The 16,730-nt window shown below is 41.6% G+C and overlaps 1 protein-coding gene across 2 annotated transcripts in view; it reads right to left on the bottom strand.

Moving 5' to 3' along the window:
- The window catches only part of cfap77 (cilia and flagella associated protein 77), a 171,684-nt gene that overhangs the window by 82,352 nt on the left and 72,602 nt on the right, over positions 1 to 16,730 (bottom strand). For both annotated transcript variants that reach the window (XM_080212258.1, XM_080212257.1), the window contains exon 4: positions 12,840 to 13,059. In XM_080212258.1, coding sequence (XP_080068384.1) covers positions 12,840 to 13,059 — 220 coding nt within the window. The remainder of the gene's footprint in view (positions 1 to 12,839; positions 13,060 to 16,730) is intronic.

Genomic DNA, 16,730 nt, shown 5'->3' with positions numbered 1-16,730 from the left:
CTCAAGCTCCAAAACCCAGAACTCCAGTTTCTGTAAATGATAATACATAAGAACATAAGAAATAGGAGCAGGAGTAGGCCACCTAGCCCCTCGAGCCTGCCCCGCCATTCAATAAGATCATGGCTGATCTTGTAGTGGTTCAGTTCCACTTACCCGCCTGCTCCCCATAACCCTTAATTCCCTTACTGATCAGAAATCTATCTACCTGTGACTTAAACATATTCAACGAGGTAGTCTCCACCACTTCAATGGGCAGAGAATTCCAGAGATTCACTACCCTCTGAGAGAAGAAGTTCCTCCTCAACTCTGTTCTAAACTGACTCCCCTTATTTTGAGGCTATGTCCTCTAATTCTTGTTTCCATTCTAAGTGGAAAGAATCTCTCTACCTCCACCCTATCTAGCCCCTTCATTATCTTATATGTCTTTATAAGATCACCTCTCAGCCTTCTAAACTCCAACGAGTACAGGCCCAGTCTACTCAATCTCTCTTCATAAGCTAACTCCCTCATTTCCGGTATCAATTTGGTGAACCTTCTCTGCACCCCCTCTAAGGCCAATATATCCTTTCACAAATAAGGGGACCAAAATTGCACACAGTAACTCCAGTTGAGAACTCACCAGTACCCTGAACAATTGCAGCAAGACCTCCCTACTTCTACATTCGATCCCCCTCGCAATAACATTCCATTTGTCTTCTTGATCACCTGCTGCACCTGCAAACTGACTTTTTGCGATTCATGCACAAGGACCCCCAGGTCCCTCTGCACAGTAGCATGTTGTAATTTATCACCCTTTAAATAATAGTCCATTTTACTATTATTCCTTCCAAAGTGGATAACCTCACACTTGCTACTACTTCATGCACAAATGGTTAGCCAGAGCATGGGAAGCTTCCTGGAGTTCCCACATTTCATTGGATCTGTGCTCTAGAAGCTGGGGCAACCGTGCCATTAGTTAATAACAGTATTATTGCTAATAATCCTTACTACATTTCTAGGAAAACATGTACCCAAGTTGGTTCCTCAACAAACTGGTCTAAAAAAGCACTCTACACATTCCAGGAATTCATCTGTCATAGCAATGTTGCCAATTTGATTTGCACAATCTATACGTAGAGTTAAGTCACCCATGATCACTGCAGCATGCATATTGAATTTCCTGTTTAATGCTATCCCCTATTTTATCAGTACGGATGGGAGGCCTTTAGAGAACTCGCACTAATGTTTTCCAATCCTTGTTGCTTCTTAGATCTATCCAGAAATTAACTGATGATGTGACAGAAGTTAATAAGTTAGTGGGCAAAAATATTGGTAAATCCCAAAACCAAATCAAGAAACATTTTGATAAAAGTGTCAAATCATTTGAGTATGAGTCATATAATTTGGCATCAAAGAAACACTCATTCGATGTCAAATGATCAAGACAGTTTAGTATACTGGACAAATTAAATCTTGCTGTGTATTTGTTGCAAATTCTTTATGGACCAAAGGCAAATCAAAGCTGAAATACTTCCGCAAAAATCAGTTAAAAATGGTAAAGAACGAATGCTAAACCTAATCTTCATTTTGTAGGAATTGAACATGAAATGCTATATATAGTCTACCTCAGGTTAACAGAAACATCCAGAACACAGTTATCCATTCGCCTGAAGCCATGTGGGAAGTCACCAAGCAAAGTTTCACGTTTCACCTAGGTGAAAGCATGAGGACTTATTCTTCACAGGTAAACCCAGAGGTAACACACACCAAGGAAGATGAAACTGGAAATCTGAATATTAGACCTTAAAGCATTGATTTGGAAAATATATTTGAACATAGAACATTACAGCAAAGTACGGGCCCTCCTGCCCTCAATGTTGTGCCGAGCTATGTCCAATCCCAAGACCAAGCTATCCCCTCCCTATCATTCTGGTGTACTCCATGCACCTATCCAATAACTGCTTGAAAGTTCCTAAAGTGTCCGAATCCCATTATCACAGCAGGCAGTCTATTCCACACCCCAACCACTCTCTGAGTAAAGAATCTACCTCGGACATCCCTCCTAAATCTCCCATCATGAACTTTATAGTTATGCCCCCTAATGACAGCTACATCCATCTGAGGAAATATTCTCTGCACGTCCACTCTATCAATCCCTCTCATCACCTTATAAACCTCTATTTAGTCGCCTCTCATTCTCCTCCACTCCAAAGAGAAAAGCTCCAGCTCCTTCAACCTTACCTCATAAGACCTACCCTCCAAACCAGGCAGCATCCTGGTAAAACTCCTCTGCACTCTCTCCAATGCTTCCACATCCTTCTTATAGTGAGGTGACCAGAACTGAACACAATATTCCACCAACGTCCAGTATAGTTGCAGCATAACCCCACGGCTCTTAAACTCAAACCCCCTGTTAATAAACGCTAACATACTATAAGCCTTCTTCACGGCTCTATCCATTTGAGTGGCAACCTTCAGAGATCTGTGGATACAAACCCCAAGATCTCTCGGTTCCCCCACATTCCTTAGAACCCTGCCGTTGACCCAGCAATCTGCATTCAAGTTTGTCCCACCAAAATGAATCACCTCACATCTATCATGGTTAAATTCCATCTGCCATTTTTCGGCCCAGCTCTGCATCCTATCAATGTCTCTTTGCAGCCTGCACGAGCCCTCCATCTCATCCACTATTCCACCAATCTTGGTGTCATCAGCAAATTTATTAACCCGCCTCCAGCCCCCTCTTCCACGTCATTGATAAAAATCACAAGTAGCAGAGGACCCAGCACTGACCCCTGTGGTACGCTGCTGGTAACTGGCTTCCAGTCTGAAAATTTTCCTTCCACCACCACCCTCTGTCTTCTATGATACAGCCAGTTACTTATCCAATTGGCCAAATTTCCTTCTATCCCACACATCTTTATCTTCTTCTTGAGCCTACCATGGGGAACCTTATCAAACACCTTACTAAAATCCATGTATATGACATCAACTGCTCTACCTTCGTCCACACACTTAGTTACCTCCTCAAAGAATTCAATCAAATTTGTGAGGCAAGACTTACCCCTCACGAAACTGTGCTATCCCGGATTAAATTGCATCTTTCCAAATGGTCATAAATCCTATCTCTCAGGACCCTTTCCATTAACTTACCGACCGCTGAAGCAAGACTAACTGGCCTATAATTACCGAGGTCATTCCTATTTCCTTTCTTGAAGAAAGGAACAACATTTGCCACTCTTCAGTCCTCTGGCACTATCCCCGTGGACAGTGAGGACCCAAAGATCAAAGCTAAAGGCGCCGCAATCTCATCCCTTGCCTCCCAAAGTATTCTAGGATGTATCCCATCTGGCCCAAGGGACTTACCAACCCTCATGTTTTTCAAAATTGCTAACACATCTTCCCTCAGAACACCTACCTCCTCTATCCTATCAGCCTGTGTCATGCACTCATCCTCAAAAACACGGCCCCTCTCCTTAGTGAGGACTGAAGAAAAGTAGTCATTCAACGCCTCACCTGTCTCTTCTGATTCCATGCACAAGTTCCACTACCATCCTTGACTGGCCCTAACCTCACCCTGGTCATTCTTTTGTTTCTCACATAAGAGTAAAAAGCCTTGGGTTTTCTTTTATCCGACCCGCCAAGGGCTTCTCATATTTGTCAGGGATGTTTGCAGAATATGAATTAATTATATGGATCAAATGTACTGTTATAATATAGTAAATTTGAAGGACGAGCATTGTTTCACCTTCAGGCATAATTTTTAATATTTTTGTCAATGTAAAATTCCAATGTAATAATGGAAAGAAATGTCCAAGTATTGTAAAATTTTGGGTCAGGGCGTATTCGGATTGGAAATTGGATAAACATTTTTGTCTGCTGAGCTCCTTAATAAGACAATAGCAAGGATACAGAACTGTATTATGTAAACTATGTTAAATATAAGTTTTCCTGCTTAATAAACAAAGGATTGGAGGCCTATAGACAACTCCCATTAACGTTTTCCAACCCAAGGATTGTGACAGAGCCAGGCAAGTTAACAATACAGTTTTGGACAATAATGAAATATGATAAAACACTTCAGGTCAATAATAAAATAGTAGCAAACTAATCAAGTTGACTGAGGTTCCACCATAAGGATAAACAATTCAGTCACCTAATGCAGCAGAAGGCTAGACCCAAAAAGGGTACAAGAAGAAGATTCTTGTGACCCCCTCAACACACAACCAAGAGAGGATAGACAACGGTCAACAAGAATGCAGCAGCAACTAGAACAAAGGAAACAGTGCCTCAATCAAGCAGTACAGAGCATGTGCTTGAAAGAAAGACTGTAACTTCACAGTAAGTACCATTTTGCTTTACTACTTGTGCTTCTACTTAGTAAATGTGGTCACTTGCTAGTCAAAAGTAAAGACCCCAGATGTTGACTCAAATGCACAATTTCTTTTGCGGCCCAAACAGATCTGCCTCTCTTCCACTGCTTCCCTTGACCTTCTCCAGGCAAGTCATTTATCATAGGGAAAACGGAAATTACGGAGGCATCGAACAATTATTTTGTGTGTCTTCACAGTAGAAGACACAAGATACATACCCGAAAAAGATAGCAAACTAGGGGCTAAAAGAGTGTGGAAATAAGGCAATCAGCAGGAAAAATGTATTGGAGAAGCTCAAGGAATTAAAGTCTGAGAGATCCCCAAGACCTGACAGTCAATGTATCATGTCTTCTCAATAAGAGGCCTTTATTGACTGATCTAAAATAGCAGCCTACAGATACAGTACCTCATGACAAAGATCACATGACTACAGTAAGCCAGATATCACATGCAGTCCTGTTGCATTTCAAAACCCAAATATCCCTCTTTTCCTAACAAATAAAAGATGTGTGCATGCATGCATATGTGTAACTGTGAATTACCCAAATTATCCACTGTGCACCATCTATCTTACGCATTAACAAACTGTCCATTATCCTTTTCAGTCTCTTGCATGCTTTGTTTTTGAATCATGCTAGTCTCTTAATGGTAGTATAATGCACATCATCATTAATTGTTTGTCTGGGTGATGTTCCTTATATATTGTGCTCGTGGCACTTGTTGCCATGGTAAATGTTGCTGTTCCATTGTCATTGTTGAGGACAACAGGACCTCTGGGGTAGTTCTGTACTCAGTATAGCCAGTGAGATCCCTTCTCCCTGATGCAGTGAAAGGGATAGTTTTCTTAGTTATTCATATATGTCATTGTTTGCGCAGGTATATTGGGCCATTCGCTTCCACTGCATATGGTCACGATGACAATTCCTCTACGCATGTCCCAAGTTTCCACATGGACTGTTCTGCTTCCTGTTGTGAGAATTTAAGGTTTGCACTCTGACTCTCCAATATTGAGCTCTGACAATGGTTTGATAATCTTGTCAAAATAAAATTTAGCTTTCTGCCTTTTCATAAGAACATAAGAAATAGGAGCAGGAGTAGGCCATCTAGCCCTTCGAGCCTGCCCCGCCATTCAGTAAGATCATGGCTGATCTGTCGCTGCTCAGTTCCACTTTCCCGCCCTCTCCCCACAACCCTTAATCCCCTCTCTTATCAAAAACCCATCCACCCACGTCTTAAAAATATTTAGCGAGGCAGCCTCCACCACTTCAACGGGCAGAGAATTCCAGAGATTCACCACCCTTTGAGTGAAGAAGTTCATCCTCAACTCCGTTCTAAACCGCCCCCCTTTTATCTTGAGGCTGTGCCCCCTAGTCCTACTGTCTTTTTTGAGCGGGAAGAGTCTCTCCACCTCTATCCTATTCATCCCATTCATCATCTTATACGTCTCAATGAGATCTCCCCTCATTCTTCTAAACTCTAACGAGTACAAGCCCAGTTTATTCAGCCTCTCCTCATAGCTCAACCCCCTCAACTCCGGTATCAGCCTAGTAAACCTCCTCTGCACTCCCTCCAAGGCCAAAATATCTTTGCGCAGGTGCGGCGCCCAAAACTGCACACAGTACTCCAGTTGCGGCCTCACCAATGCCCTATACAGCTGCAGCAAGACCTCCCTACTTTTATATTCAATCCCCCTCGCTATGAAGGCCAGCATCCCATTCGCCTTCCTGACCACCTGCTGCACCTGCAAGCTGGGTTTTTGCGACTCATGCACAAGGACCCCGAGGTCCCTCTGCACTGTGCCTTTTTTCCATTCATACCTGTTACTACTTCTAATTTCAGTAGCTTTTTTGCTATTCAAACAGTTGGTACAGTGTGACATTAACCTTTGGACTGGATTACTTTCCATGCCTTCAGTTGACATGTTTCTCCACTTGAGGATTGCCATCTGTACATTTGTGCTAGATTTGGCCATTTTGTTAATGATTCCTTTGGCAATTTTCACTGCCTCAGCCTTTCCATTCAAATAAGGAAAACATGGAGTTGATGTCCAGTGTTGAATTTCTGAATCTTTTGTGAGTCGGCTGAATTCTACTCTTGTGAACTGAGGGTCATTGTCACTCATCACAATGTCTTGAATTCAGTAATGACTGGAAATGTGCTTTCAGGCATTCTATTATTTCTCTTGTCATCATTGAAGTTAGCTGATTTAACTCCCTGTAGTCAGGGTAGCAGTCAAGATAATCAGTTCCTGTTATAATAAAGAGGTCACTCCCAATTTCATCCATGATCTTATCTAAGATGACATGCATCATCAGTGACTCTCTAGCTTCTTTAGTTTGGTACATGTTACAAGTGATGTACTGGACAATGCGGTCCTTAATTTCAATGTTCATGTTTGGCCAGTAGAACACTTCTTTTGTCTTTGTCAGGCGTGATTCAATTCCTTGGTGGATGTGCATCACTATCTCTCCTCTCACCTTTGGAGGGGTAATTACTCTTTGTTCAAGATGAATGGTAATCTTGATGTGCCCAATATGTTCATGACCACATGTGTGTCCTTGGTGATCTCAGGGCACCCTTTCATGACTGCTTCTTGTAGCGCTTGGAGAGTTGCATTAAGTTGGGTAGTTTGTTTGATTTGAGCAAGGCCCTTATCAGTCAGATTCAATGTCTCTGCAGGGTTGATGTCTTCCAGATTATGCTGAGCTGCTGCTTTACACTGACATTGTTGGCATTTTTAGGGTTACCAGTCCAAGCTTTAGACTTAATCCAGCTAATATGAATGGTTGTTGCATGCCATCTACTACCAGGAATTCTAGATTTTCCTTCTTGCCATTACATTGGGCTCTCAGACTAATTTGTCATCTCAGTATGAGCATTGTGCCATCATGCAGCCTCAACCTTATTTTCAAGAGCTTCAATTTTGGATTGCTATGTTGAGCCACTCTGCACAGATCTGTGAATACTTCTTGCTCATTTTATACTCCTTCTGCAGTAGCAGTCACATACAATTTCACACCTGTAGATTTGACAGAACTAACCTGTTGTATCATATATAGTTTTCCATCAGACACTTCTGCTATCTTTCTCCAGTGACCATCTCTGGCTTGTTTTGCATTTTTTCCACCAAATATTTCTGTGTAAAATAATTCTGCTTCTTGTAGTTACAACACTGCTTTCCCAAAGTTGGGCACTCCTTCTTATCCTTTGTATGATGTCCTCCATAGTACTTGCATCGTGTCCTTTGTCCGCTATTGCTCTGCTCCTTCTGTAATGTCTCTCCACATAATGTATCTGCTGGTTTGTTCTGCCGTACTTGTGCTCTGTCATTTAACATGCTTCACATTTCTATACCAGTCTTTCACTTTCCTGAGTGTAAATTTCTCATCTTTCAGTAGACTTGCTCTCATTAGAGGGTCTTGTGTGCTTAAGACTATTCAATCTTTAATCAGATCATCTTTTAGCTGTCCAACTTTGCCAGCTTCTGAAAGCTGTGTTACTGCCATCACATAGTGATCAATGGTTTTCTTTTCATATTCTGTTCTCGTGTTTAATACAAAACGTTCAAATGTAACATTTACTCAGGGTTCAAAGTGTTCATTTGAGGCTTTCACAATTTCTGCCGTCTGCTTTCTTTACTCGTCTATTAGATTTAAGGAGGTTTGTAACTTGTAGCAGTCCCTCCCTGGCAGGTAAGAAGTGTGGCTACTCTTATCAGTTCCGACTGGTTAATTAAGTCTGTTGCAAGCTTATAGTTTTGCCATGGCAAGTGAAAAAAAAAATCAACCAGTTCTGCCATGTATTGCCTTTCATCTCTACTGCAGCTAGGACTAGGGAGACTGGTATAATGTTCACTCACCCAGTGTTTTACTTGTGGCCTTTGGCACACATTTGCTTTTTTTTTGTCCTATTTCAGTAGCTTTTTGCAGATTTGAACATTCTGAGCTGTATCTTCTCTGCAGCATTTCCAAATTTCAAAACCATTTTATCGCCACTTCATGTTTAAAAACCATTGTGCTTCTTAGTGCTAAGGTACAGGTCACATGACTACAGCAAGCCAGACAGGATGTGTAATACTGTACATTTCAAAACCCAAGCAGCCTTCACCCCAAAAGAGATAGCTGCAGAGATAATAGATGTGCATGCTTTCACTTCCAAATTTCCCTCTATTCTGGAACAGTCCTAGCAGTTTGGAAATCAGTATTAGTAACCCAGCTATTCAAGAAAGGAGGAAGGGAATAAAGAGCAGGAAACTGCACATCAGTTAACCTGACACCAGTCATCAAGAAAGCACTGGGGTCTATTTATTCAGGAGATTTTAGCAATGCACCTAGAAAATCATGATCAAATAGACATCCTTTTATGAAAGGGAAATCTTGTTTCATAGATTTCTTTGAGTTTTTTGATGATGTAACTAGTAGGGTAGATAAAGGGGAATGGTAGATGTAGCATACTTGGATTTCCATACGGCATTTGTTAAGGTGCTACACAAATGGTCATCGCACAAAATAAGAGCTTATGGAGTTGGGTGTGTTATCTTTGGTTACATTATAACAGGGTGTAATATATTAGCAGGGATAGAGGATTAATTAACAGACAGGAAGCAAAGAATTGTCAGAATTGGAGCATTTTAAAATTGTGACTAGTGGAATGTTACAAGGAGGGACTCAGTGATGAAGTGGTATCGTCACTAGACTAGTAATCCAGGGACCCAGGGAAACGGTCTGGGGATCCCAGTTTTAATATCACTACTCATTTGAATTCAATAAAAAAATCTGGAATTAAAAGTTTGATGATGATTATGAAATCATTGTTGATTGTCGTAATAACCCATCTGGATCACTAACGCCTTTTGCCCAGAGCAGCCTACACGTAACTCATAGAAACATATAAAATAGAAGCAGGCACTTTGAGCCTGTTTCACCATTTATTTTGAGCATGGCTGATCATCAAATTCAATATCCTGATTCCGCCTTTCCCCCATATCCCTCCTTGATCCCTTTAGCCCCAAGAACAATATCTAATTTCTTCTTGAAATCAAGCAATGTTTTGGCCTCAACTACTTTTTGTGGTAGTGAATTCGATAGATTCGCCACTCTCTGCGTGAAGAAATTTCTCCTCACCTCAATCCTAAAAGGTTTACCACTATCTTCAAATTGTGACCCCCTAGTTCTGGACTCATCAACATGTTCAAGAAGGGTAACAAGAATAATTCAGGTAATTACAGGCCGGTGAGCCTCACATCAGTGGTAGGGAAATTATTGGAAAGGATTCTTCGAGACAGGGGTTATTCCCAGTTAGTGAGAGGCAATATGGTTTTGTGAAAGGGAGGTTGTGTCTCATGATCTTGATCGGGTTTTTCGAGGAAGAGACGAAGATGATTGATGAGGGTAGGGCAGTGGATGTTGTCTACATAGACTTCCGCAAGGCCTTTGACAAAGTCCCTTATGGCAGATTGGTGCAGAAGGTGAAGTTGTATGGGTACAGAGGTGAGCTGGCAACATGGATACAAAACTGGCTTGGTCAAAGAAGACAGAGGGTAGCGGTGGAAGGGTGCACTTCTAAATGGAGGGCTGTGACAAATGGTGTTCCTCAGGGATCAGTGCTGGGGCCTTTGCTGTTTGTAATATATATTAATGATTTGGAGGAAAATGTAACTGGATTCTTTAGTAATTTTGCAGACGACACAAAGGTTGGTGGATTTGCAATAGTGATGAGGGCCATCAGAGGATACAGCAAGATATAGATCGGCTGGAGACTTCGGCGGAGAGATGGCAATTGGAGTTTAATTCAGACAAACGTGAGGTAATGCATTTTGGAAGGTCTAATACAGATAGGAAATACACAGTAAATGGCAGAACCTTTAGGAGTATTGATAAGCAAAGGGATCTGGGTGTACAGGTACACAGGTCATTGAAAGTAGCAATGCAGGTGGAGAAGGTAGTTAAGAAAGCATTCGGCATGCTTGCCTTCATCGACCAGGGCACTGAGTTTAAAAATTGGCAAGTCATGTTGCAGCTTTATAGAACCTTAGATAACCTGCACTTGGAATAATATAATGTTCAATTCTGGTTGCCACAGTACCAGAAGGATATGGAGGCTTTGGAGAGGGTACAGAAAAGATTTACCAGGATGTTGCCTGGTATGGAGGGCATTAGCTATGAGGAGAAGTTGGAGAAACTTGGTTTGTGCTCACTGGAGTGAAGGAGGTTGAGGGGAGACATGATAGAAGTCTACAAGATTATGAGAGGCACAGACACAGTGGATAGTCAGAAGCTTTTTCCCAGGGCGGAAGGATCAATTACTCAGGGGCATAGGTTTAAGGTGCGAGGGACAAGGTTTAAAAGAGATGTATGCACAAAGCAGATTTTTTTACACAGGGGGTGGTGGGTGCCTGGAACTTGTTGCCAGGAGAGGTAATGGAAGTGGATACAGTAGTGACTTTTAAGGGGCATCTTGATAAGTTCATGAATGAGATGGGGACAGAAGGATATGGTCCCTGGAAGGGTAGCAGGTTTTAGTTAAGTCGGGCAGCATGATCGGTGCAGGCTTAGAGGGCAGAAGGGCCTGTTCCTGTGCTTTTTTTGTTTGTTCTTTGTTCATTGGGAATATTCTATTCGAATCTACCCTCTCTATTCCTGTTAGAATTTTATAAATTTCTATGAGATCTCTTATTTTCTAAACTCCAATGAATATAATCCTAACTGACTTAGTCTGTCCTCATATGACAGACCCATCATCCCAGGAATCAGCCTACTAACCCTTCGCTGCACTCCTTCTATAGCAAGGACATCCTTCCTCAAATAAAAACACCAAAGCTGCATACAATACTCCAGATGTGGCCTCATATACTCCAGGTGTGGTTTCATTCATGTGATTCCAATGTGGTTGACTCTGAAATGGCCTAACAAGTGGTATTTGCTTAGCAATAACCTGCTCACTGACGCTCAGTTTAGGTTCTACCAGGAGCACTCATATCCTAAATTTGTTATAGCCTTAGTTCAAACATGGACAAAAGAGCGGAACTCCAGAGGCAAGGAGAGAGTGACTGCCCTTGACATCAAGGCCACATTTGACTGAATGTGTTATTAAGGAGCTCTAACAAAAACTAGAGTCAATAGGAATCAGGAGAAAGCTCTCTACTAGTTGGAGTCATAGCTGGCACAAAGGAAGATGGTTGTGGTTGTTGGAGATCTGTCATCTCAGCTGCAGGATATCACTGCAAGTGTTCCTCAGGGTAGTGTCCTAGACCAAACCACCTTCAGCTGCTTCATCAATGACCTTCCTTCCGTCTTAAAGTCAGAGGTGGGATGTTGTTGATCACTGCACAATGTTTAGCGCCATTTGCGATTCCTCAGATACTAAAGCTGTCCACGTCCAAATGCTGCAAAACCTAGACAAATCCAGGCTCTGGCTGATATGTAGGAAATAAGATTTGTGCTATACAAATGCCAGGCAATGACCATCTTCATCAAGAGAGAATCTAACCATTGCCCTTTGATGTTCAATGGATGGACATAGATTACCATCTATGAATCGCCTATTTAGACATCCTGGAAGTCACTGTTGAAGAGAATTGAACCCGACTAGCCATATATATACTGTTGGTACCAGAGCAAGGCAAAGGCTACGAATTCTCTGGGGAGTAACTCACCTCCTGCCGCCTCCAAGTCTGTCCACCACTTACAAGCCACAAGTCAGGAGGCTGAATGCACCTGGATGAGTGCAGCTCCAACAACACTCAAGAAGCTTGACATCATCCACGATAAAGCAACCTGCTTGATTGATACCCCAACCACAAACATTCACTCCTTCCACCACTGACACATGGTGGCAGCAGTGTTTACTATCTACAAAAATGCACTGCATGAACTTACCAAGGCTCCTTCAACAGCACCTTCTAAACCCATGATCACAACTATTTAGAAGGACAAGGGAAACAGACACATGGCAACATCACTACCTGGAAGTTCCCCTCCAAGCCACGCACCATCCCAATTTGGAAATATATCGCCATTCTTTCATTATAGTTGGGTCAAACTCTAGCAACTCCCTTCCTAAGAGCACTGTTGGTATACCTAGACCACAATTTTCAAAAAGGCTGCTCACCACCACCTTCTCAAGAACAATTAGGAATAGGGGAATAAATGCTGGCCTATCCTAGTCACCCATTCCTCATGAACGAGGTTTTTAAAGATCCCCACAATCTGCTTCTCCCACTATCCTCCCATCCCTTTGAAGTATTCTTGTCAGCTGAGCTCCATGAAGCAGTGCCACATTTGCAGTCCCCACACCCTATCAGCACTAACTTTGCACTGGCAATTTTATTACAGAGTCAACAATATCAAATATCAAAGGGTTCTCCTATGGGTGATATTGGACACATAGTGCAAGTACTTTGCCTACCATCTAATTTTAATTGCAAAATTAAAACATGGACAAAAGAATGAACAAAGGAATGAACAATAAGGGAATAAACATGCTTACCGTGCGGGCATTCCAAAAGTTATTTCAGGGAGAGCGCCTTCTTTCTGTTCTACCTTTTTTCCCAAAGTTCCAATGTCATGCGTTGCCCTAAACTGTTGGATCTCTCTCGGAGTAACCAATCCAGCTTTAATTGCCGCTTTATTCAGCACCGTGAAGTCACGTTTCAGTTTGTGCAGTGCTTCTTTTTTTCTGGGTTTCACTGTGTTCCAGTGACCAATTGCTGAGAGAGACAGGACAAAAGAAAACATTTTTATGGATTCCCTATGTTTACCATTGGATTAATACAGCAAATCTTTTGACCTGTGCAGACTTCATTCTTTAATTTATCTTGAACAGACTGAATTATTTTCTGATAAGTCTGCTTTAGAGTAAAAAAAATTGTGTACGTCTTTTTAGTATCATGCTTTTTGAATTCTGTTCATAAAACGTTATGTTATGTTGAATTATTTATTGTTGGTATAACTGTAAAGAGAAAAAGATTGACGAAAATGAATGTAGGCCCTTTACAGTCAGAAATAGGGGAATTCGTACTGGGAACAAAGAAATAGCTGAGGAACTAAATTTGTACTTTGTTTTTGTCTTCACAAAAGAAAACATGAATAATGTACCAAAAGTTCTGAGAAACACAAGTTTTAGTGAGGAGCTGAGAGAAATCAGTATTAGTAGAAATATGGTTATGGGAAATTAATGGGTTTGAAGGCAGATCAATCTCCAAGGCCTGACAGTCTTCATCATAGAGTACTTGAGGAAATGGTTCTTGAAATAGTAGATTCATTGGTGGACATTTTCCAAAATTCTTTGGACGCTGGAATGGTTCCTATTGATTGGAAGGTGGCTAATGTAAGTCCGCTATTCAAAAAGAGAAGTAAAAAGAAAACAGGGAACTATAGACCAGTGAGCCTAATGTTGGCAGTTGGGAAGTTGCTATAGTCCATTAACAAGGATTTCAAAGCACAGCATTTGGAAAACAAATCAGACGAAGTCAGCATGGATTTACAAAAGGGAAATCATGTTTGATAGATAGACCAAATTCTTTGAGAATGTAACTGGTAGAGTTGATCAGGGAGAACCAGTGGATGTGGTTTATTTAGACTTTTAGAAGGTTTTTAGACAAGGTCTCTCATAGCAGATTACTATGTATAAAGTTAAAGCACATGAGATTGTGGGTAATGTCTTGAGATGGATAGAAAGCTGGTTAGCAGAAAGGAACAAAGAGTTGCAATAGATGGGTCTTTTCCAATGGGCAGTGACTAATGGGATACCGCAGGGATCTGGCCCCAACTTTTCACATCGTATATTAATGATTTGGGTGAGGGAACTAAATGTATTATCTCAAAATTTGTATATGATACAAAGTTGGGTAGGAGGGTGATCTGTGGCCTTATGCATAGCAGATGCAGTATAATGTGGATAAATGAGACGATATCCACTTCGGTAGCAAAATAAGGTGGCAAATTATTATTTGAATAGATGTATATTGAAAAAGATGGATACTCAGCAAAACCTGGTGTCCTCGTACATCAGGCTTTGAAAGTAAGAGCGCAGATACAGCAGGCAGTAAAGGCAAATGATATGTTGGCCTTCATAATGAGAGAATTTGAGTATAGCAATAGGGGTGTTTTACTGCAATTGTATAGAGAGTTGGTGAGGTCCCACCTGGAGTATTGTGTGCAGTTTTGGTATCCTTATCTGAGGAAGGATGTTCTTGCTATAGAAGTAGTGCAGCAAAGGTTTATTCCCAGGATCACAGGACTATCATTTGAGGAGAGGTGAAGTGGCTTAGGATTATATTCATTGGAGTTTAGAAGAGAGAGGGGATCTCATAGAAACTTTTAAATTCTGACAGGATTAGACGGGGTAGATTCCGAAAGAATGTTCCTGATGATGGGAGGGTTCAGAACTAGGGTCATAGTTTGAGAGTGAGGGGTAAACCTTTTAAGACTGAAGTGAGGAGAAATAACTTCCCCCCCAGAAAGTGGACAATCTGTGGAATTCACTTCCACAGAAAGTAGTTGAGGCCAAAATGTTGTGTGATTTTGAAAAGGAATTAGATATAGTTCTTGGAGCCAAGTCGATCAAGGGATATCGGGGGAAGGCAGGATCAGGATTTTGAATTTGATCAGTCTAGATCATAATGAATAGCAGAGCAAGCTCGAAGTGCTGAATGACCTACTCCTGCTTCTACTTTCTATGTGTTTTTATGTGATGTCATGCATCTCAGTATCCTATGAGTTAAGCCCGACAGTGCCAGCTTCACCAGTTGTTCTGGTGCCTCTTGCTCATCCTCCTCCTCTGAGGATGTGCCTCCTCAGTACCTTTTCTGGCTACAACAGTACTTTTCTTTAAAGGTCAGATTGTGCAATGCAAGACACATGAAAAATGTGCAAGATACCTTTGCAGAAACGTACTGAAGGACTCTTCAAGATCTTCCATGCCCCTAAACTTCATCTTCAAAAGGCCAATAGTCTGCACTATTGTGGCCCATTTCACATTTGTATGTGTTGTCTGCCTGTGCATTGGACTTGCATACATGGGTCAGAAGCCATGTCTTCAGGGGATACCCTTCTTCCTCCAGTGTCCAATGATGAAGGTGTTCTGGTGGCCTGAAGAGCCAAGGCAATGGGACTGTCTAAGGTTGTGGGAATCATGGGAGCTTCCTAGGAACGTACATGATCTACATAGGTGCTCGCAAATGACTTGAACACTGAAGGTGTGGTACACCTCCTTGTTGCAATATCATCCACTTCCCAATGGCATCAACCCCTGCCACAACATACCATACATCTCTGCCGCTGCCTGCTTGGGAGACACAGTCTTCACAGACACTGGGGCTGGGATATCTCCATGGAGCTAATCCTTCCAGCTTTAGAGTTGGTGTTGTCTTCTGTGAATGTGGAGTTGACATCATGCATCCACCGTATCAACACCCAATTAGTTTCTCAACCCACTAAAGCTCTCCAGGCTGCTCCATAGGTGCTCCATATAGCTGCATCCCCATTTCTGTGCCATTCTCCTCTTCACTGGAGGAGTCAAAATTTGAAAGCACTGACTTCATAACTAAATGAAGTAGCCTCTAAAGAATATCAAGCAGTTCACTTTGGCCCCACCTTCTGCCGTGCCTCCAAATTTGATAGTGTTGCTTCCTCAAGACACAGATTGCAGACTGTTTCAAAGTATGGCTTCCAGTTAACCCCTCAACTCAAATGCTTTAAGTGAATCTCTGAACATCCATGCAACCTGCATGCCATTCTTAAAATCAGAAATGATCGGAAAATACCTGACGATTGACTCTCTTATCTATATTATATATCTGATCATGCAATGGGTTTGCCAGTGATCTGTCTCACTGCCTGCATTTTGTAAAATCTGACATGGGCTAGCCATTTTTAATGGCAACCACCCTGCCGCACATCCATCCCTGCTGCCACAGGCCCAGTAAAATTCTGCTCTTGGTACACGTACTAACCAGGCATGAAGTTTAGAATATCCAAACAAGCAGGTTATGTTTTGCCTGGGTTAGACCATGTAGCCAAATGGCCTATTCCTGTTCTGTAACGACATTATAATAGTCTATAATGGGTGTGCTGCAATTGAGTGCTTCCTTTCAGGCAAAAGGAAAACAGCAGAAAATGTATTAATGCCAGCCTTAGACATCAATGATCTAGACACCTCCAGCCTATGATGAAATATGTGCTTTATAGTAGAAACGTTGAGGTTAAATTGCATTCAAGCAAAAGGTAGTTTTGTGAAATTCCAGTATGTTGTACTTCAAATAATCATAGTTTGTATAAATTTGAATTCTCCTTTTAAATGTGCTGAGTTCTACAGTAATTAATAAAGTAATTTCTGAGGTATGCTATTCAAAAGTGAAAAAACTCTGCCTCAGTATGG

The sequence above is a fragment of the Carcharhinus amblyrhynchos genome, chromosome 25 (genome assembly GCF_965287045.1).
Source record: "Carcharhinus amblyrhynchos chromosome 25, sCarAmb.v2.hapA, whole genome shotgun sequence".
In the NCBI taxonomy this organism is placed as follows: Eukaryota; Metazoa; Chordata; class Chondrichthyes; order Carcharhiniformes; family Carcharhinidae; genus Carcharhinus; species Carcharhinus amblyrhynchos.
This window is presented reverse-complemented; position numbering and strand designations above follow the sequence as displayed.